This window comes from Takifugu rubripes, chromosome 16, assembly GCF_901000725.2.
Source record: "Takifugu rubripes chromosome 16, fTakRub1.2, whole genome shotgun sequence".
NCBI classification, from domain to species: domain Eukaryota; kingdom Metazoa; phylum Chordata; class Actinopteri; order Tetraodontiformes; family Tetraodontidae; genus Takifugu; species Takifugu rubripes.
The window spans coordinates 3,443,983-3,467,120 of record NC_042300.1 but is presented as its reverse complement, the minus strand read 5'-3'; the positions used below and the strand labels follow the sequence as shown (position 1 = coordinate 3,467,120).

The window sequence follows — 23,138 nt, the reverse complement described above, 5'->3', positions numbered from 1 at the left end:
GCATCAAGAGGTTGCCTCATGTTGAGGGCATCTGAGCGGGCTCGGCAGCCTGCTGCTTATCAAAGGAAATATCTCCCAGCATGCTCTGGGGCCCAGGGAACCTCAAGTGTGACATGATTAATAAGCACACACTTAAAATAGGCTTCAACAATAATTACAGGAGACGTCTGGGGGAAGTGCGGTTTGTGAGTCAGAATCATGATGATTGCAGAGCAGGCGGTGGCGCCAGACTGGTGCTGGTGGCACACGTGCACGACCCAGACGATATCACAGAAACGTGAAAGGGACTTCATCGCGTTAGCAACACGCTAGCGTCACGTCCCAGTTTCCACGGTAGCTTCCAGACCCCCGCCGGGCAGGGGACGGGGCGGCTTAGGGTGCGCAGGAAGCCGTCGTTGACCACAGTTTCTAGGATTAATAAACAAGAGAACCGTCGGCATGGCGACGGTCTGGAGCTGGAAACACAGAGCAAACTCAGGTGTTGTTTATTGATCACTGTGTGACTTGTTTTGTGATTTAGAGGTTTTGCGTGACATTAAATCCAAAAGCTGGTCCGTGTTTAGAAACGGGAGCCTCCTCCTGGGGCTGGGTGTCGTCTCCAAAGGTTCAACGTGAACTTTAAGGTCTTCTTTGTGTCTGGCTGTCGCAGCTTGGGTCGACCTGCTGTCAGAGACAGGAAGCAGCAGCAGACATCAGGTGTTATTGAAGACGTGTTCAAATAAGTCAAGGAGGCCCCGACGGGGCGGGAGGTCCTGCTGACATCGACCGTGATCACGACCGTGATCCCAGCCACCAGCCCGGGTCCCGGACGCCAACGAGCTGCTGACAGTTGCATCGTCTGGACTCCTTCAGAGCTACATTCCAATAAAAATGTGACCGTCTTGGCCTCAATGATGGTGGAAAATCATTTTCTTGACACAAAAAAGGAACGTATGAAACTCCAAGAAATGAAGGACTCCACCCCGTCCTCCTTCATGACCGGCTGCTCGCCATTGGGCGCTCAGCCGCCTGGATCCAACGATCGGGCCCATTACTGCCGGCGCCGTCTCTCAGGTTCTGCCCAGTTTTATCAGGTTAAATGCCTGAACTGGGGCAGCAGCCCTACGCGGCGCTCTCGTAATCGGAGGTTTTGGGATGTTAGCTTGTTGCCTGAATTAACACAACGGTTCCTGCGTGGCCAGAACCCCTCCAGCCTGTGACACCAGCACATTTACACCTTCAGCACAACCCGAACACGCTTCTCCGGTCAGGAACCTCAGTGCACAACCACCTGTTAATGAGGAGCACCGAGCCGAACATGTGGATGTTAGCGTAAAGAGCTGATCGTTAGGGTTAGCATGAAGCGCCTGCAGGAAACCAGACCGAGCCTCCAACTTCAGCACAAACACGCTGGGATGTGTGTGTGTGTGTAGGGTGTGTGTGTGTGTGCTGAAGGATAAACAAACACGTCCTGTTTAATCACCACATCCCTGATGAACTCCTCAGGAGATACATGGATGTGGAACTAGTGTCAGGCTGATTTCTTCAGGAATAAAGAATTCATTTCATTTTAAACACTCATCTATTTCCTGAGCAAAGCTTCCGATCTGACAGGAATTATTCTCAATTTGTCTGCACGTTGGCAAAACAAGATAATCTGGGAGATACACTGCCCTCAGATTAACCTGTGTTAAATTAATCTGACCCACTCGGGGCAGGTTCGACTATAAAAGGGAGTTCTTGCTGTCTGTGAAGGAACACCCGCATCTTCGCGCGTCGCTAGATGAGCCCCTCAGATGTCCTCTCCTGTCCTAGAGAGTTCTAGAACGTCCCCTGAGCCTTGGCTTGGTTCTGGACAGATGTCCCGCAGCAGATCACCAAACGTGATGCTGGTAGAAGGTCAACGATGCACCTGGATCTTCTGTTTAATGGTGCTGCTCACTGAGCAGAAACCTCACTTTAGATTGTGGCGGTTGATAGAATGTTTCCATGGAGACAGAGTGAGTCTGGTAGGGATTTCCTTATTCATTAATAATCCAATCAGGGTGATTAACTGAGCTTTACAGACGCTGCTCACGTCTCATTTGTGGTGTTTTCACACGGCAGAAAAGCTGGAGGTGCAAAAAGAGCAGAAAATTGAGTTCTAGACAGGGGTTAGGGGGGCTCAGCTCATCAGCCGGTGGACTTAAACCTGAATGGAAACAGATTTGCTTCTGCAAACATGAAGGATTTCAAATGAGACCTGTACGGACCATCGTATCCCTGAGCCAGGAGGCCGTTTCATCCCTCGGTGGAGTCTTTCACAGAGGAAGGAAGCTCCGTATCTTCCTCCAAACGAGCATTGTCCAGCTCCTCCGAGGCCTCAGTGAACATTCCGAGGGTGTAAAATCCCTCCAGCCTGTTCGGGGTGGACCACGGAACCTCCCACCAGCAGGATGTTCCTGAGCCGATAACAAACGCTGCATCAATCCACACTCAGAAAACAACCAAACCTGAGCAGCCGCTGGGAACTACGGTCCTGGCTCAGATGAAGACACCTGAGCAGCGGACGTGTGGTCTGTCCTTCTGTCCATCCGCTGAGGAAGTGACCACCATCATCTCACCATCGAGCCATGAGCTCAGCGCTGCTCAGAGGCAGTTAAACCCCGATAACCTCACCGTGAAGTTCAGCACCAGCTAGAGAATTAGCTACAGCCCTGGCTACACCACTAGCTTCATTAGCAACACCAGCAGCACCAGCTTGAGGGTTGTTGGGCCAACAACATTAACTGATGGTAAATAAAGGAAAACAAACAGCTGCTTCATGGAGACTGACGAACCTACACAAAAGGAGACTCGCAGAACTGAGAAGCTCTTCAGAACTTTTTGCCTCATCACTTTAAATTAGGATTTGTTCTATTTAAAATATGGCTTCACAGCGTTTGAAGCTACAGGATGGACTTGTCCTTGGAGTCAGTGTGGACGCAGGGCAGAGCGTGGAATGACCAGAGAAGCTGGTGGATGTGCACCTACTGACGGACATCCAGCAGCTGGCGGCGTTCCTGTCCCCTGAGTTCTGAGGAACCCTGCCGACCTTCTGGACAGGGCCAAGAGACGAGCAGCGGGAGGCCGAGAGGACAGATGTGGGCTGTCACACCACAGAGAAATCATCTATTTCCAGACAGGATGAATTCACACGTTGGGTTAGACAAGGTCCATTTCTGAGGTCTGCTGCTGGAGACTTTATCTGGCAGAGGCTACGATCTTATTAAGGTCTTAAATGTCAGCAGATCTCTGAAAATGAACTTCAGGCATCACACCGGGGCTGAAGACTCTTGTGGAGGACGGATTTGAACTGGAGCAGTTGGGTTCAGAAAGTTTTCTTATTCCACAGTTCACGTCAAAGATTCCCCAAACATCTCTAGAGCTTCTTCAGGGTCTGGAGCACTTGAGTTCTGCAGCTTCAACACATCGGTCGACTCCTCTGGTGAACTAAATCTGCCTCGTTAGTTAACCCAAAGTTAAACCAGGTGGTCTGACCACAGGTACATCAACACGCCATGCAGACCAGCCAAGGTCAGCAAGGCCTGAAGGTTCATCTTCTCGGTTTGGATGCATTTCCTGTTGATGCCTGACAGAGGTCAAACTTCTGACCTTGACAGCAATGTTCAACATGAGACATTCTGTCACCTCACAGCAACGGGATAAAGGGAAAATTAATCAAAACAACCTTCATTTCAGGTTTAAGGAGCCCATAAATCTCCTCCTGAGCACCTTCACACCTTAGAGAAGCTTTATTTACACCTGCTCATCCTGGCAGACCACATTAATTAGCTTTAGTTTTAAAGGACAACTGAGGACACAAAATGTCTTCTGTCAGTTTAGTCCACCTGTTAGCAAAAATGCTAAAGTTAGCAAACTAAAGTTTATGCAGGTTATTTATTTATTACAGAAGAAAATAATTACAAAGTCGTTTTAGAAGCTAAAAAGGGCTCAAATGCAGGTGGCTTGTGGAGACTCTGAAGGTCAGTTAAATCCAATGCTCCCAATCTCACCTGAAGCAGCCAAACGTTAGACTTTGGGAGCGGAAGGCGGAGAGGGTCCAAACAGTTGACAGGACTTTCCCATCGACCAGCAGCTGCAGCGCTGCCTGCCCGGCCCCGACATCTGTCCTGTGGAGCCGTCAGATGGATGGATGGAATCTTCTGCCTCCTCCGGTGAGGTGAACACACCTTCACGCTGTCAGCACTCGTCCATCTCAGACAACACGCGAGTTAATTGGATCATGTCTCTTTTTACCCAGCGTCCCCTCTGCTCTGGTGACCACAATAACCAGTCTGCTGACGGACGCGTCCTGCTGAGCTCACGTATGAGCGGCTCCTTTTAATTCTTTCTCTGGTTTTTATTTTGGTTTTCGTGGCCTCTCTCTCTGCTCTCTACAGGATATGAAAGATGAGGAGATCTCAGACACAGATGGGCAGAACCCCAAAGCCGGAACAATAGGGACGATGGCTATCAGCGCCGCAGCCGCCGCTAATTTGTGGCGTGGCGTCAAGCGTGTTCAGAGGCGCTCGTGCCTCGGCCATTATTAGGGAGAGCAGGGAAGCAGCACTTGAAGGGTTACCTTCAACCCCAGCGCTTCTCTGGCTGCAGGATCGGATCAACTATCGCGTGTTTTCATCACAGCGCTGCGGCTGGAGTCGGACCGGCGCCTGTGGAGGTGAGGAGGCCTCCGATCATCCACATGTACATGGAGAACAGGGGGAACTCTTCCGACAGGAGGAACACTCGCCGTTCCAAGTGAGCCAAGAAACCCGTGGCGTCCGACCCCGCCGCCGCCCTGTACGGTACCTTGGAATTCTGGAGGAGCGTCTTCACAATCCAGAACAGGTGGAAGGAATTGTGATACTGGGCCAGCGGAAACTTGTGGATGGCCGAACCCTCCGCGTCCTGTGAGAGGGAGAAATGTTTGGTTACACTCGGACAGAACAGATGGCGAAGCCACGTGGTTCTGAGCATAGACCCAGAACCTTCGGACAGAACCTTTATGCATCAAAGGTCTGAGCTTTAGCACATTAAATATTCAGCTCACAGCACGAGTTGGACCCATAGACAGCAACACCACGAGCACGGGGGTTTAACGCCGGTTCCTCAGAGGGGTTTATTAACACGTGACCCGGGACCATGGTGGAGAGGGAGGGAGACCAGCGCTTATCTGTGCAACGTTCACGGACCAGTGGAAATCAGACATGAAAACAGGATCCGTGACAGACGGGTCAGTGTCGGGTGCACCTCCGATACAGAGGCAGAACAGTTCTCTGTGCCCAAAGATGCTCTTTGATATTAGACTTTAGTGCACCTCATCTGTTGGAAAGAGAGAGGAAGAGAGAGGAAGAGAGAGAGAGAGAAAGAGAGAGAGAGAGAGAAAGAGGAGAGAGATGAAAGTTGGGGTGTGTGGGAGGTGTCAGAGAGAAAAACAACCAGCAGATGGCTCTCAGGTATTCCTCCAGGCTTTATGTTTTTAGGAAGCTGACATAATGTGACAACACACACACACACAAACACAGCACTTAGACCCCACTGGGGGGGAGGGGGGGGGGGGGGGGGGTGTCTCCAGAGAGCTGGAACCATTGTTCAGATTTCTTTCCTCAGCTCTCATCAGATGGGATTCTGCTGCTGGGGAAGAACCGTCTCAGCATCACGTGACCTCGGCGCCCGTCGTGTGATTAAGGAGCCGCGCCTGTCTGTCGCTGCAGGGAGGGGCGACCATAACTCATCTTTATCATGAGCGGCGTGCGAGCGGCGTGCGAGCGGCGTGCGAGCGGCGTGCTGGTTCTCCTGAACTCGGCACGCTAAAATGATTTCTGGCGCTGCTGGTGTCACCTGCTGACCGGAGCGTGAAGTGAAATGGCCCAGCAAACCCAAAAAAGGGAAAAGGATCAGGAGCGGGAGGCTGACGTTTATGTCAGAGGTAACCTGGTTATTATCAGCCCACAGGAAGGTCAAACAATGAATCCAGCCCAATTAGGACCTACGATTGTTTCTTCCACGTGACTGGCTCACGGCTACACACACCCAGCTGTTGCTAACGCGAACCCTCTCCCAACTCCTGCAGCCACAGCAGGTTATTGTTCACGCCGTCTCCTCCGGCGGCGCCCTCGGGTTCAGGCAGCAGCATCAGATAAGCAGCAGCAGAAGCGGCAGCAGCGAGGATCTCCGCCTTCGGAGATGCTGGTACGTTCATCCTGCAGGCAGGAACCAGATTCCCTGGGACAAGGATCGATACGCAGGAGTGTGGCGGCGTGCTGGCGGTCACAGGAGCTGCTGGCATCCACGCAAGCGGGACATCAGGGGCTGATAAACGCTGCGGCTGGTGCGTGGTTAGAAGGTAATAAAGACTCAGAAGTTCAAAACTCCAATCAGGAAACAAGGGTGAAGAGCCCAAAACTCTCTGTAGCACTTTTGGACTCGTTCAATCAGACAGAACAGGAGAAATGAGCAACAGGCGGTCCAGAAGAGCCAGCTGCTTCAAAATTACCGCTCCATTTGGATCTGTTGAACTAAAAGTGTTGAAAAGAAACAGGTCTAATAATAATAATAACAATAATAATATGTAGTTGAACTTGCCACCTTAAAGGAGGATAAAATCCGAACGAGCAAGGTTAAAGCCTGGCGAGGGGGGACGCAGCAGGACTGAGTCCAGCTGCCTGCGGCTCCTCTGGGACGTGACAGTCTGGCACCAGCTTCCAGTTCTGCTAAACCAACAAGCTTCCACTGCAGTCAAAGCTTCACCTTCACTAAAGGCAGCAGCTCCAGGCTCCACTTCCTGTTTCTGGAACAGCAAAGCCAAATAGCTCAGGATTTGGTGACAGCGACCAGGACCCAAACTGGTCCCACTGCTGCTTCGTTAGAGCTTCTAAAACCGAGTGATGAGCCCGACAGGAGGAGGGCTGCTAATCGCTGCTCACCTTCCCTCCTCCTCAATCAGGAAATCTGGAGGAAACCTGGAGGATTTATGGGTGGGGCCACACTGTCTGAGGGGGCCGGGAGGGGCAGCGGCTGCGTGGGGAGCGAGGGCCCGGGCTCGGAGGGATGGGGATGTGAACATGGTGGCAAGAGTGCGCCCAGAACCTGGAAGGAGCGTGGCTGGAGAACCAATGGGAGCTGGTGGGTGGACGCTTTCAGCACTTTATGACGGCTCTTCATAATGACCACTGCTGGATTTGGAAAATGTCAAAGGTGAGTCAGAACTTCCCCTCTACAAAGGAGGAGAGCCTGCAGCACCCTGCCCCAGATAACATGGCCGCGCCCAGATGATCGAGCCGCCGCCTGAATGGGATTTAATCGTCGTTTTGATTGGAACAGAGGAAGCTGGAGCAACAGCTGAGGGTGATGAAAAGGAGCTTGGACAGCTTGTGAATTCTCACACACGATCGCCTTTAGAAGAGCTCAGAACAGTCATTTTTCCGGCTGCTTCTGGACCAGGTTCCTACCTTCATCTGCGTTTTCATCATCCCAATACACACTCAGTGATGAACCAATCTGATATTTCTCTCCCGTATCTTCTGAAATGTTGACAACCGAGGACTCACCGAATGTTTTTGAACACCAGAAGCACCTCGAACGCTCAAATTCCCATTGAAACAATCATTTAACAGCGAACACAGGCCACAATTGGTGACAATGTGCTGGTCAGACGCACACCAGACACGGCCCAGGATGAATCCTCCCTTAGCCAAGTTCTCACTTTTTTAGAAAATATATGAAGGAATCCGTCCATTTGAACTGGAAATGTTGGAAAAGGACTTGAAAGTTGCCGGTGAACTGAGAGAACCCCAGATGGATGCGATTGCACCATCTGATCTGACCCTTCTGGCCAGAAAATCGAAATGTTCCGGCTCTTTTCCCGGCTGAAGAATGGAGCTGGTGAGTTTGTGACTCACCACTTTGCTGCTCTTTGCAACGCTGTCAGAAGTTGCCTCAGACTTCGGTCTGCTTCCGTGCGACACCACTTACACGGCGATGTGACAAGAACCGCTGCGAAAGGAGAGTGAAAAAATACTGGGAGAGGAGTTTGGATACAAAGAGAGGAGGAAGAAAGCGAGGCGGCGGCTGACAAAGAGTCCATAATGAAGCTGTGCTCGGCTCCCAGTGTGAAGGGCAGTAATTTACTGATCAAGGACACAGATTGATTTGTTGCCACAGTGGAAACAGCCAAGGGAGGAAAGAAGCATTGTTCTGCCATTCAGTTGATGCCATCTAAACACACAGATAAACCCGTAAACAGACAGCGAACATCTGCAGAGCCGTTCCGCCCCATCGGCCGGCGTCCCTGAGAAAGCCCCTCCTCCTTGGGTGAAGTTCTGAAGCTGCTCCGTGCTGAGGACATGTTTTTGTGAACGCAGCTGACACAACTCGACACACGCGTCCTGGCAGAGCAGACCCAACTTCCACAAATTGATTTTTTCCATGCACACGGGTCGCCTCTTCTCTTTCCTCCGACTTCCTCTCTGATGTCTGTCTGCGGACAATCTGTGGATCCGACTGACAGGAAATCGATCAAATCTGCACATCTCGACGGCGTGAGGACAGGACAGGCCTGAGGACAGGACAGGCCTGAGGTCGGCTCCAGACACGCACGCGGGGCTTCAGAAGCTTATCCCAGCATCTGGAACACCTGAAAGATCCTGAGCATAAAGGGGGAGTGACTGCAGGTTGTTTCTGTCACATCAGATAAAACAGCAGAGTTCATCAGACCACATCAGGCTGGTGTTCATCTGCTCAGACAAGAGCCGACCGTGGATCCAAGGACTCTTCTTCGCTCTTCCTGAGCCGTCGGCAATCAATCACTGTGGGTCGATAAAGACGAGCTTCACAACAATCACATCAGATCCTTCACACTGATACACCCTCTTCATGCTCAGGCAGAACCCATGTTACAGACATTAGATCCTCCAGATCCTCCAGATTTTCCAGATCCCTCAGCTCCTCCAGATTTTCCAGATCCCTCAGCTCCTCCAACCACCTCAGATCCTCCAGATTTTCCAGATCCCTCAGCTCCTCCAGATTTTCCAGATCCCTCAGCTCCTCCAGATTTTCCAGATCCCTCAGCTCCTCCAACCACCTCAGATCCTCCAGATTTTCCAGATCCCTCAGCTCCTCCAGATTTTCCAGATCCCTCAGCTCCTCCAACCACCTCAGATCCTCCAGATTTTCCAGATCCCTCAGCTCCTCCAACCACCTCAGATCCTCCAGATTTTCCAGATCCCTCAGCTCCTCCAGATTTTCCAGATCCCTCAGCTCCTCCAACCACCTCAGATCCTCCAGATTTTCCAGATCCCTCAGCTCCTCCAGATTTTCCAGATCCCTCAGCTCCTCCAACCACCTCAGATCCTCCAGATTTTCCAGATCCCTCGGCTCCTCCAACCACCTCAGATCCTCCAGATTTTCCAGATCCCTCAGCTCCTCCGGCCACCTCGGATCCCCCGAATCCTCCCGCTCCCCCAAATCTATCAGATCCTCCTGCTCCTAGCTGAATGGTTGTTTGAGTGCATGGAGAAGTGGAAGATGATCAAGGACAAACAGAGTCAATGAGCGGCGACATTAGAGTCATTTGGCCAATGCTGCTGCGGGGGGGCTCAGCAGGGGGGCAGCTCTCTCGCTGGTTGGCAAACAAGTACGCCAGAGGACAGCTGACTTTGGCTTAATGTGATCACTCTTCATTCTGCCAGGTGAGCAGCACGGGGCCGAGGTCGCTCCGTCATCTTTGGTACCGTCGGACCAACTCATCTGCCCACCAAACAAGCCAATGGCCAGGCTGTTGCATTAGCCCCGCCCACTTCACAAAGTGGGCAGGGGCAAAGAGGCGAAGCGTCATCAGAACCTGCAACAACCCTCACCGGGATGCTTGAGGGAACCCGTCCTTAAAAATGGAGATTCACCCTGTGATTTTTATGGAAAATAAAGTGTGACCGGGGTTCACGGGCCCCACCCAGACCCAACACCCACCCACAGGGAAATGGTTTCAAACTCAAGAACAGCTTTTGGCGTGCAAAGGGACTAAATGTTCTTCATCAACCATCGTTTGCTGGGTCCATCAGATGTCAGAAGAAGGCTGTGGATCTAAGTGTGAGAATCCCTATAAATATTTTCACTCTGTTCTCCCCTCCATCTCCATCTCATGCTGAAATGATTGTGGATGATAAGTTGAAAATGACCCAACTTTGAAAACTGCATCGAACCTTGAGAAGGTGATTGGATTTGGTGTTTTCTTCTCAGCAGTTTCCTGATTGTGCTCCGCGCCCTGCACCTCACACATCACCCACACTGGTTTGTCCATCCGTCATGATGCTAACGTCTTTATTATAGCAGACCTTTTGAGCTCATTACGAGCTGACAAGCACAGACGAAGCCAACGCTTGACTGCTGAATCAGACTGATGTGTGAGGTCTGAGCTTTAACTCAATAGCCACAATGTGAAGTAAGAATCAATAATTCTCATCAAGCAAAAGAAATCCAAGTCAACTGTACTCCAGCAGGTAAAACAGATTAAAGATACCAACACAGACCGCGAGCAGCCCCGACACCTTTATTGATATTTGAACTTAACTTTTAACTTTAAACTAAGGATTTTCACGACGGCGGCCAAACCGCCCATAAAGACAAAGAAAAAATGAGACCAAACCAAGTTCCACGATAGATGGCTGCATATACTGTACATTTCCCCCCCCCGACAGATTTCAGTGTAAATGTCTTTGGGGCTCAGTTAAGCCCCTCCATCAGCGTCAGCTTACGTACGGTGATGGGAAGCAGCTTTTAACGTGCGGGATCACGTTTTACCTCCACAATCAGCTCCGCTCTCAGCAGACGGTATTAATGTTTCCAGTAAACAACCACGAACGTGGCGTGCTAGGGGAAGAGGGGGCGGCGGTCTTAGATTCTCTGCACGACCACAGCACAACTACCACGTGAAAAGGTTGGATTTCTGAGAGGCCAGCCACCAGCTATGTGTCCATTTCTGTGTAAGAACAGACGTTCAGTCATTACAAAGACTGACCCATTTTAATCCATCAGTCACTCAGCACCATGGAAACAGCAGAGCTTCCTGCTGTCATGGTGATGCACGTGAGAACCAGAACAAATGAGCTTTAAGGTGTGTGTAGCCAGCCTGATGGGAATGTCACCAACTCTGATAGAGTCAGGTTTTCTCAGCACCGATGGACTTGATGGTGGACAGCTGGGACGCAGGGAGGACCAAGAGCGTTTCACGTTCAGGATTGAAAATCAAATAAGCCAAGGCTGCGCCAGGCCAGCGGCGGCACGCTAACGTGGACGGCGTCGGCTCCTCATCTGGCCTCACCACCACCACAGACCCCCCCCCTCCTCCGACAGCTCGTTCATCACCGCCGCAGCCAAATTTAATATCCCCAAACCAAAGCTGATCTTATTAAGGTCACCGGCCCAGACACCGCGCCGACCACGACAGTCGTCAGAGCCCTCTAATGATGTCACGCCAAATAAAGCTGGAACGGAAGGTTAACCAGGAGGGTCACCTGACCTCAGCTCTCATATGCCCTGTGATTCCTCAAAGGAAATCTAATCTCAGGCTGCAGCTAATGAGCATTCCCATTAGTTTGTGATGAATCCATTTCTTCATGTTACTCTACAAAATGAGGACATTACCTCGATGAGCTCAGCTGTAAAACCACCACCAGGCACCAAACAATTAATCAGCCAATAAAAGTTATATTTTCATTCAGTGACGCAGACTCGTGAGGAGGAGCCACCTGTGACCTGACGCCAATCTGCTTCCTGGTGGGCGGGGCCAAAGAACAGGGAGGCCAGCCAGATCATCATTTGGACACCGTCAGACAGCCTGTGTCTGATTTAGTCCTGTTTGTGAAGTTCCCACAGCTACTGCAGCAGCCTGACCTTCAGTTCTTCGCTCCGCTGAAGAGATGTTGTCTTCAAGGTTGCTGTAGTAACGGCGGATCAGCATTTCCGCCGCCCGCTAGCTTCAGGATTTAGATCCTGCCGACTATCCCGACCTCTGTCAGCAACGCCACCCAGATGGCAGCTCATCGGTATGCAGCGCTGCTTCAAGGACAGTGGCATCGGGGTGGAGCGTCTCCGAGGACGCGTGAGGCAGGACCACAGCCTGTCCCACCCCGCTGCCAGTAGCACGCTCCCGGTTTTAATACCTCCTCTGACCGACTCTGCTGTCCTTCAAATTATCTTCTCCAACTCTGAACGGCAGGAGACCTGCAGGGCTGATGGTTCCTGCTCTGTAGTTTGTACTATAAAAATGGATGAATTGCACTTTCAATGAATATTTGGTGAAATGGAGATTCACCCTGTGTATTTTTATGAAAAAAAAGTGTGACCGGGGTTCACGGGCCCCACCCAGACCCAACACCCACCCACAGGGAAATGGTTTCAAACTCAAGAACAGCTTTTGGTGTGCAAAGGGACTAAATGTTCTTCATCAACCATCGTTTGCTGGATCCATCAGACGTCAGAAGAAGGCTGTGGCTCTAAGTGTGAGAATCCCTATAAATATTTTCACTCTCTTCTCCCCTCCATCTCCATCTCATGCTGAAATGATTGTGGATGATAAGTTGAACTACTTCCATTTATTTCAGATTTGATCTCAACTCCACAACTGCGATCTTAATGTTAAAATATGTGAGGTTCAGGAAATTGAAGGTCGCTCTCATCAGTCACTTTGAATAATAGCACAAGTGTGTAAAATGTTAATGGTCACAGCGTCCTCCCAGGTTCTACTTTATGGGACAGGCAGCCCCCCTCCAGAGATTTCCTCTCCCAGAGAGCTGAAGGCGTGGAGATCCGTGCAAATAAGATGGCCCAGAGGCTCTTCAAACACAGCAAGTCTTCAAAAGCAATCTCATTGTCACCCTCTTTAGCCTCGAAAGAATAAAGTGGAGCTGCGGGGGCAGGCGCAATAATGGCTGGCAGACTGAAACCTCCCATCCGTCCAGGCTGTCTCCAGCCCTGAAATGATGCACATGATTTACGTAAGAACTAAAGGTCGCTATAGTGAAGAACAGCTCTAAGGCTCTAAGGGAAAATCCAGCAAAACCAAGCGTTTCAGGGAAACTGTGACAAAAGGGACTGCACGATAAACCATGTTGGCTACATGGTTCCTGTCTGACAACCACCACGAGGAACCCAAGCCCCAAAACTTCTCTCTGCTCCAGCTGAAACCCACCAACCGAGGAAAGGCTGGCTGTTGTGGTAGCCGTGTGACTGACGTGCTGGAGCCATTCCTTCACTCACAATCAGGATAAATCCTCCCTCTCCTCACACCTCTGTGCCCCCTGAACACCCTCCCCAGTGATTACATGGCTGAGTGAGTTTTGTGTTTCAAATGCCAGACCAGCGCTCTAATGTTACAATGTCAGGTCTCCTGAAGGCAAGAAAGATGATGCTAGTTTTATTACCCTGCAGCTGGAGCAGCATTAGGCTGGATTCACTTGTCTTCAGCCCTAAAAAACACAGCATTGATAAAAATCCTCCATCTGCCATCAGATTTCCTCTTGACGGGAGAACGCAGGCATAAGTAAGCAGGACTGGACCCTGCTGGGGTTGGGGGGGGGTAGAGAGTGGAGCTAATCTCAATCCTTTGGTGTTTTTTGAAAGAGCCCCGGGGGCTTTAGAGTCAGTTCAGTTGGCACTCCAGACCCCAACAGCTACGTGCAGCATGAAGCTCTCAGAGACGTAAGAACACACAAACAGGAAATGAGTGGGAGTATTGATTTAGGTGGTGCAGAAGATGGACTTTACCTGAAGTTCTGCACACAGTGACTGTACACACAACAAAGAGGTGAAATAAAAGAGCCAATAATACAGAGAGTGGCCATGGAAACAAGTGAGGACCACAACAAGCTGGCAAACACACAATTGATACGTTCTATATGAGGATATATTCAAATGTGCAACACAGCCAAACGAGATTGGAGCTTCCGTGGATCAGGAAACGTTTCCCTTCATCATTTTACCAGCTTTGCTTCATTTGTGGTTTCATCATTTGGAAAATGGAGCAAAAGATGAGAAGCAAACAGACCAGAAGGAATTACAGCAGAACCTTAGTGTGTGGAAGAACAGCCGAGGAGCTGGCAGAAGGAAGGAAAGTTGAAGAACCTTATTATGAGAAGGTGAAGAATCACTGAGGGTCTGACTGCTGTCCCATTCCTCCCTCCATAACCCATCAGAACTTTAGACCCAGGTGCAACCACCATCAGCAGCTGCATCATTTGCATTTCTAATCAAAGCCCATTTTATCAGGAAGCAGCAGAGGAAAACCAAAAACTAAAGAAGCAGCAGAAGAAGAGAGGGATGACAGAGTGGAGGAGGCGTGGTGCTGCTGCTGGTGGTGGGGGGGTGTTACCTGAAAAACCTGCCAGAGCTGATCAGCTACGCCGCTGAGCCGGGTCAGAAGGTGACGAATGAGAAAGGACTTGGACACGTTGTTGCTCCCCAGGACGATCAGGCACTCGCTCAGGTTCTCTGGAGCCGGCAGCTGAGGAGCAAAATCACCAGTAAGGTCTCGCAGCCCTCCCTTTAATCAGCTGCTGTCAGCGTGGGTGAAGCTTTGAGAAGATCTGGACCCACCCAGGACTCGAACCCACACGGGTGAGATCAGAGAACCTAAAGCAACTGAAGGACGAGCTTTTATAGAGGAGCACTGACGGAGCCAGTCAGCAACATTTACCCTTCCAGATTAATAAAACTCCGCCTCCTGATTATAAAACTCTTAATAATCCACCTCCAGGGCATCGGGTCAAATGGAAATCAGCCGCTAAACGCTGATCAGATGTGTTGTTAACGCCGAGAACATGAAGAACCTGAAATTCAATTTTCTCTGCCGTGCTGCTGATTGTGCCACCAACAGATTCATTCATGATTCCAGACAACTGGAGGGAGGAGACTGTAAACTGGTATCAGCTGCATAATCCAGCGTCCTGTTGACACACTGGTCCAAATATAAGGAACATAGTGACACGTTGTCAGCGTGTAAACAAGAGGTGGCTCAGAGTGACAGGGAATGGGCTCACTGATCATCGTATCTGCGGTTCTACCTTAAAACGAAGCAGGTGCCGACTCTGATGATCCGTTTATGCTGCAGCGGGAAACAACTGACGCCAATTAAAACACCCAGCAGCATCAACGCGAATTAAAACATTCCTTCATGTTTCTGCCGCTTCTGACACGTGTCAGAAACATGATCGATCGTAGCTGAACATCTGCTGAACGTCTGCAGCCGTAATGTTCAGGAAGGTGATAAACTCAGTGAGGAGGAGGAGGAGGAGGAGGAGGAGGCTGTTTATGAGAGCAGGCAGTCACTTAACTCTCCTCCTCTACAAAAGGTTAACATCAGCATCACGTTTAACATTAAACATCACTCAGCTCGAGAACCTGCAGGTGATGGTGATGATGATGGAGGGGGTGATGGTGGTGGTGAGCCTGATGACAGCTGTTGCTAGTGATGAAGATGAATGTGATGATGGTGCCTTTAATGATGATGATGATACATGTCATTCTAATGGTGAAGCCGAATATCATCGAGACCATGATTACAATAATGATGGTGATGAAGAGGATGACTACATCAGAGCCCAATCTTCAGTAGCCTTGGGGCCAGGCTGGGCTAGGCTGGGCTAGGCTGGGCTAGGCTGGGCTAGGCTGGGCTAGGCTGGGCTAGGCTGGGCCAGGCTGAGCTAGGCTGGGCTAGGCTGGGCCAGGCAGGGCCAGGCTGGGCTAGGCTGGGCCAGGCTATTGGGTTCTGCTATTTTGCGCAGTGACTGTCACCGATATTCAGACTGTGAACTGGAGTCTTCAGGCAGAGATCTGAGCTCAGGACCTTTGTGCTGGTCTCTAGGCACCAGGACCCAAACCCTGACAAACCCTGAGACTCATGCGTACACACCACTGCAGACTAACACACACTCATTACTCTCAGCAGAAAAAAGCCAGAGTGTCAACATAAGAGAGAGTTACAATGCATCAGTGTGAACACCCTGGCTCCTGATTAGTCCAACTGTGGTCGCTATAACACAACATATGACTGATGGGGTCATTCCCCCTAACAACTGAGAGCAGGGAGAGAACAAACACCACATAGAAGGCCTTTAGTTTATGCTAACATTTACAGCCTGTTAACATTACACAGCCAAAGGTGATTGGTGAAGTCATGTTTGGGTGGTCTGTGTCACAAGAGCCGCTGGAGCTGAAGAGCACCAGGATGCTGCTTTGGCTATTTTAGCTCTTATTTTCCGCGACAGAGGACGTCCCAGCATCAAGACACCAGTCAGTCAACGCTGCTGCTGCGCCTCATGACCTGTGGGGTTGAGTCACCTGTGCGGGATGATGGCGTTCCCACCTGGGACCCCCTCAGCTCATCTCTGGAGCGCCCCACTTTACTCCCGGCAGCAGGTTTACACACTGTCCTCAATACAGCGGGAGTCTCCGAACAAACGGCTGAAGTCACGTGACCCCAGCTCGCTCCGCTCACCAATCCTGTCATGGGCGTGTTGTCCTCTGTGTGGTACACCTGTGTATTAATCATTGGCTTCGTTGCACCTGTCAGGTGGGTGGCAACAGGCCAGGAGGATACGTTTAGATGCTGGCTCAGAGCTGTAGAACCTGGAAATCGGCATAAATGTGATCCCAACATGACTATTTGGACTGAATTCTGTGTCCAACCTGTAGATCATCGGTTTTCACACACCTGCATCCCAAATGAGATCTGACGATCTCGCTGAGATGCTGAGATCAGCAGAATGACGAGGAGATATGTGAGAGAACCGACCTGGGAACCTCCCTAAATCCAGCCTGGAGGAGGGTCCTGAGATCCTGGTGGTCTCATTAATCCACAGGAACTGGTGTGAGCACCAGGTGTTGGGTGGTGCAGGGCTGGCGTCAACCACCCGCACCACCCACAGCTCCGTCGCCTGTGTGGGCTCAGGCCGGATCATCCGGCTCAGCCTCCTGCACACGCGTGTCAGAACACACATGCACGAGCCAGGAAAAGAAGCAAAAGGCTCAGGATGCAAATGGATCCTGCACCGGGAATCACAGACATCATGTGACCACGGCCGTCAACTTCCTGGGACGACTGGTGGGAAAAACTGCAGCTTCTAAGTGACCATTCCAGAAGGGCTCAGTCGGAAGCTGCAGGAGTCACCAAAGCTACACTACAGCCGCCTGTCTGAGCTGTTCACACACCTGTAGACCTGCCCACCTGTAGACCTGCCCACCCGTAGACCTGCCCACCCGTAGACCAGCCCACCCGTAGACCTGCCCACCTGTAGACCAGCCCACCTGGAGACCAACCCACCTGTAGACCAGCCCACCCGTAGACCAGCCCACCCGTAGACCAGCCCACCCGTAGACCAGCCCACCTGGAGACCAACCCACCTGTAGACCTGCCCACCTGTAGACCAACCCACCTGTAGACCTGCCCACCTGGAGACCAACCCACCTGTAGACCTGCCCACCTGTAGACCAGCCCACCCGTAGACCAGCCCACCCGTAGACCTGCCCACCTGTAGACCAGCCCACCTGGAGACCAGCCCACCTGTAGACCAGCCCACCTGTAGACCTGCCCACCTGTAGACCTGCCCACCCGGAGACCTGCCCACCCGTAGACCTGCCCACCTGTAGACCAGCCCACCTGTAGACCAGCCCACCTGTAGACCAGCCCGCCTGGAGACCAGCCCACCTGTAGACCAGCCCACCTGTAGACCAGCCAACCTGGAGACCAGCCCGCCTGTAGACCAGCCCACCTGGAGACCAGCCCACCTGTAGACCAGCCCACCTGGAGACCAGCCCACCAGTAAAGGAACTGTCTTCACTACTCATCATCATCTCCATCATCCCACTGATCTGCTCCAGACAGATGAAGTCTTCAGGTGAGGGGAACCGTTAACCGTCTGTTAACCCAAACACCAGTACCGACTAGAAAGACCGGTTCTCACACACTCACACACCGGTTCTCACCCCCCCCCCCCCCCCCCAGATCCCTCACCTGACTGGACCAATCCCGGTGCAGCAGCATCTCCGTCAGCTCCTCCAGGGACGACTCCACGCCCCTCTTGAACTCCACAGAAGGCAGCCTCTGGGAGCAGAACAGGTCCGTCGCCTGGGAAACAACCCGGCAGGCCTGCAGCACCGGGTCACCAGGTCCAAAAGGGGGTGGATCTTTACAGGCCTTCACAACCGAGTCCAGGAGCTGGCACACAGAGTCCGCCAGGAGGGACCCGGCATCGGCATCAGGGGGGAACCAGAGTGGTTCCAGGCCGTGGTCGTCCCCTCTGACCCTCTGAAGGGCGCACAGCGACTGCAGGAACTCCACGTGAGGAAAGACCTCCTGAGGACGCTCCTGAAGGCGGGGAGTGTCGGCAGGCCGTTGGAGAGGGACGCTGGGGAGGAGTTCAGGGGTCTCCGAGTCTGTTTGGACCACACATTCTGGCCCAAAGAGGTCCTGAGAAGCTGGGTCCACAGTTCTGTCGCAGCCTGGAACCATAAAAAGACAAAGTGAGACTGTTTCTGCTACCTGAAAACCAGAAAAATAGCTACTTTTCCAAGAAAGATTTGATTTATTTTCTTGCACATTTGTATAGAAAGAACGTTTGGACCCTTGGAGACCTCCAGGAGAGAGGAAGTGACACCAGACAATGTGGCCCTCCAGTAAACGCTGATGCTTGTGGTAAACATGTACTTTCTGTCTGCATGTCTACGTGTTCCACCTGCTGCCTCGCTGCTGCTGGCTGCCAGCCCCCCCGGCACCACCTGGCTCATCAGCAGCTCCTGCCGCAGCCTCAGCACCTGCTCCTGCAGGTCCCGGGCCTCCTTCTTCCAGCCTTCATCCAGGATTCTCAGCTTGGAGGCCAACGCGTCGGCGTATTGTCGAGCGCTCACACCCGAGGGTTTGATCTTCACCAGCACCAGTGCCAGGGCCACTCTGGCCTGGGAGAGAGCCCACTGCCTCCGACACGCGCCTGGAAACACGGAACAAGGGGCAAATCTGAGCAGACCAGCGGCGACATCTCTGGATGGAAATAGGAAATAAGGGAGGCGTGAAAACGATCAACGCTGAAGAACTTTCTGAAGGTTGGCGTAATTCCTCACCAACCATGTGAGGATCACATGGGTGACCATCAACATCCTTCTTATCCTAGTTTCTCTGCCCGTTAAAGTAAAGCCATAAAGCCGTAATATTTAAGCCAAATTGAAGAAATAACTGAAACAACTGTTCTGTCTGGCAGGCGGCCACGTTATCAAGGTGTTTTCATTTTAAACACATTTTCTGCTGGATTGAAGGCTTCTACCAGAATTATTGCTGAAAACGACTTCACCTTGGCATGTTTTAAAGATGTCTCTTCCAATATTTTAGGACATAACTGCATAAAGGTTTGAGTTTTTAAAAAACCTTAACTCAAAGCGACCAACCTTGACACGTTTACTAGCTTCAAACCCATTTAATACACGTGTTTGTTGTTTCAATATGAATATTAATGCTAAGCTAAACTAGCTCTGCCGCGCCACTTGTTCGAGAATACACATCTTTCATTTTAATGTTAAAGTAGATTGGAGCAAATGTTAAATAACCTATTATAATATTTTATTATAAAATAAAATCTGGTAGTTGGAAACTGTATCCATTATTTAACACTTCGCTAATAGCAGGCTAACGTTAGCGCAATATTTCGCTAAAGTATTTCATTCACACAGAGACAATAAACTCGATATTATTGGCGCAAATATTTAAAAAATTACATTTCGAGCTGATGTGGATTGGTTTACCTTGAAGATTACTAGTTTTACTCTCCATCGAGCAGCACCTGTTGAAGTGGAGCTCGACGCTGATGGTAACAGAACAGCCGATGCTAACGGAACAGCTAATGCTAACGGAACAGCTAATGCTAATAGAACAGCTAATGCTAATAGAACAGCTAATGCTAACGGAACAGCTAATGCTAATGGAACAGCTAATGCTAACGGAACAGCCGATGTTATTACAGGAAAATGAGATTCAGTGACTTCCGCCAGAAACCTTTTAATTCTGCTGTCAGAAATAAATATGTTAAAACACATTTGTGCCTTTTATTGACACACACACAGAAATAGTCTATGATAGCCTTTAAAACCGTGCAAAAGAGTCTTATTTAACCCACTTTTAAATATTATCTGATGGAACTTTAACGGATCACTGATCAATACTGTTCAATATCCAGTTTAATCCAAATTATTTTATGGATGATGAAATTAGAGTCAAGCATATCGACACACGTTTAAATAAAAATTAAAAATGAAATAGTAGATGCAGGAGCTCTTGAAAATAATAATAATATATATATATATATATTTTAAATCAGACCTCAATGATAAAATGAATGAGAAACAAACCAAAGTATTTCTCGGCCGTGATCAGCATATACAGGCAGCACTGGTGTTTTAGGTTCAAAGTGTAATCATCTCTTCCCAGGCCCGAATATCACCATTTCCTAACAAACAAACAAACAAACAAGCCCGGTGGCAGGACGGTGTTGACGTCAGGGTCTTGTTACAGATGGAAAGTGCAGGAGAAACGACCCAGCTCACATAAATGAGTGGTTATTTGGAAATGAAGAGCTTCCAACCATGACAGTTGCAGTCTGATCAGGCTGCGATAGAAATGATTCACTATTGACCAAAAAAAGTCATTTCACCATCTGAGAGTCTGAGGAGAGAGAGGGAGAGAGGGAGGGAGAGGAGGGGAGGAAGGGGAGGCTATAAAAGCTGGAGTCAGCCTCAACTTGTGCGGATTTTTTTTTTAAATTAAAGCGGCTCCGTTCGCGTATGGATGCTTGAGTGGGTCTGAAAAACGGGAGACTTGGACGGATGATGGAGGAGCCTCGCTCCCGCTGAGGACGATGTGCGAGGATGAGGAGAGTGAGATGAAGAGGGGGAGGCAGAATCACCTGTCTGGTCCCGGCTGTCCTGCAGCTCGATGACAGGGCGGTTCGGAAGGTGGAGGCATGGAGGATGCCAGCCAGCTCAGACCCGCGCCCGAGCTGCTCAACATCTCCCGCAACTACACGCACGCCAATCTGACGCCCGGAGCGGCGGGGAGCGACGGTAACGTGGCGGTCCAGGCGGGGGTCGCCGTCACCTTAGCGCTCATAACTTTCGCCACGACGCTTTCGAACGCCTTCGTCATCGCCACCATCTACCAGTCCAGAAAACTCCACACCCCGGCCAACTTTCTGATCGCCTCGCTGGCCGTCACGGACCTCCTGGTCTCCATCCTGGTGATGCCCATCAGCGCGCTCTACACGGTCAGCCAGACGTGGACGCTCGGACAGGTGATGTGCGACATCTGGCTGTCCTCGGACATCACCTGCTGCACCGCGTCCATCCTGCACCTGTGCGTGATCGCGCTGGACCGCTACTGGGCCATCACGGACGCGGTGGAGTACTCCAAGAAGCGCACGCCAGCGCGCGCGGCCGGCATGATCGCCACCGCCTGGGTGATCGCCATCTCCATCTCTCTGCCGCCCTTCTTCTGGCGCCAGGTGAAGGCGGAAGAGGTGACGAGCTGCAACGTGAACAGCGACCACATCTTCTACACCATCTACTCCACCTTCGGCGCCTTTTACATCCCCACGCTGCTGCTCATCGCGCTCTACGGGCGCATCTACGTGGAGGCGCGCAAACGGATCCTGAAACAGTCGCACAACAAGCCGGGGAAGAGGCTCACCTCTGCGCACCTGATCACCAACTCCCCGGGCTCGGTGGCGTCCACCACCTCCCTCAATTACGGGACCAACGACTCCTCCTCCTGTGACACTACCTCGTCCCCGAACATCGGCCAGGTGAAGGTCACCGTGTCCGACGCGCTGCTGGAGAAGAAGCGCATCTCCGCCGCGCGCGAGAGGAAAGCCACCAAAACCCTGGGAATAATCCTTGGAGCGTACATCGTCTGCTGGCTGCCCTTCTTCATCTACACCCTGCTGGTGCCGGTGTGCCCGTCCTGCTTCTACCCGGAGCTCTTCGACAGCTTCACCTGGTTGGGTTACCTCAACTCGCTCATCAACCCCATCATTTACACCATGTCCAACGAGGACTTCAAGCAGGCTTTCCACAAACTGATACGGTTTAAGTGCTGCAGGGCCTGAACAGACCCCCCCCCCCCCCCCCCCCCCCACACACACACACACACACCTGTAGAACTCCACCATCACTCCATATTTTCAGTGTCTTTATATGTGCGAACACATCTGTGGATATGATCACTGACTGTTTGATGACTTTATCAGTGACTTGGAGAAAGCCCATAGCCCCCACTGTAGGGCGCCCCCCCCCCCACTGCGCAGACTCCCTTTGCCATATGAGTTTGACAGTCCACGCCAGTTGGCTTGTAAGCACAAAGCGCTGAGAGCGAAGCTACCACGAGCCCCTCGGGCAAAAAAACAACCCTCCTGTTTCGTTTTCCTGGGTCAATAATGGGAAATAATGGTGCCTACAAGTTGCGTTCAGTTCCTCAGATGTGCCTGGCCTGGATGGAGATGAGAGCCGGATCTTGGCGTGAGGCAACAGTGAGGCTGTGGTAGATTCACGTGGCCGGTGTATGTATTTCCTTTCTTCTCCTTGCTGTAGCTCCAAAGTGCGTGTAGATGTTTGAATCTGTGAACATTCTTTCCCTCATTTCCAGAAGAGTCTGGATCAGCCTGCTGGGCGTCACACTGTAAACTCGTGCTAAAGCCAGCTGTGCTCCTGATGAAGGTGCATTTCCGTTTGTTAATATTAGCGTCGATGTTTCATGACATGGTCACATGTGGCCCCGGGAGACGCTGAGCAGAGATGTTCCTGCAGACCGTCTATGGAAATGTGGCAGTTGAGTCTTCAGTAAGAGAAGCGGAGATGGAAATCTTCAAACAGTAAAAGAATCTCCATATTTTCCCATCCGACTCACACTTTACCTCCACACAAGCTGCCACATGTTAAATATCAGGTTTAAGCTGCTGCTGGTCCTTCGCAGGCATATTTCTGATGAGGAAGATGAGGAAAAAGGTCACCAGATGATTTAGCGTGGAAAAAGATGGAAATACTGCAGATGGGAAGCTTGTTTACGTGCAGGGTTGTGGCTTCAATCTCTGAACCAGAAATATTAACTGTTA

At 51.1% G+C, this 23,138-nt stretch overlaps 2 protein-coding genes across 11 annotated transcripts; one reads left to right on the top strand and one right to left on the bottom strand.

Moving 5' to 3' along the window:
- Positions 1–348: 348 nt before the first annotated feature.
- mei4 (meiosis-specific, MEI4 homolog (S. cerevisiae)) lies at positions 349–21,070 on the bottom strand. 10 transcript variants are annotated; one of them, XM_029849883.1, is made up of 7 exons: positions 19,783–19,945; positions 18,726–18,977; positions 18,005–18,492; positions 14,366–14,497; positions 4,810–4,908; positions 4,583–4,670; positions 3,879–4,394 (listed from the first exon to the last, which is right to left on the bottom strand). In XM_029849883.1, the coding sequence occupies exons 1-6, from the start codon at positions 19,808–19,810 to the stop codon at positions 4,623–4,625; spliced, it is 1,047 nt and encodes a 348-aa protein (XP_029705743.1). In that variant the 5' UTR covers positions 19,811–19,945; the 3' UTR covers positions 3,879–4,394; positions 4,583–4,622. The 10 variants fall into 10 exon arrangements, 9 of the variants coding, with proteins under 9 accessions (XP_029705744.1, XP_029705745.1, XP_029705743.1 ...); XM_029849884.1 differs by lacking the exons at positions 3,879–4,394; positions 4,583–4,670 and adding an exon at positions 349–663; XM_029849885.1 differs by lacking the exons at positions 3,879–4,394; positions 4,583–4,670 and adding an exon at positions 349–660.
- LOC101078030 (5-hydroxytryptamine receptor 1B) lies at positions 20,203–22,144 on the top strand. The gene has a single exon (XM_003971419.2). The coding sequence runs from the start codon at positions 20,997–20,999 to the stop codon at positions 22,134–22,136; it is 1,140 nt and encodes a 379-aa protein (XP_003971468.1). The 5' UTR covers positions 20,203–20,996; the 3' UTR covers positions 22,137–22,144.
- The last annotated feature ends 994 nt before the right edge of the window (positions 22,145–23,138 follow it).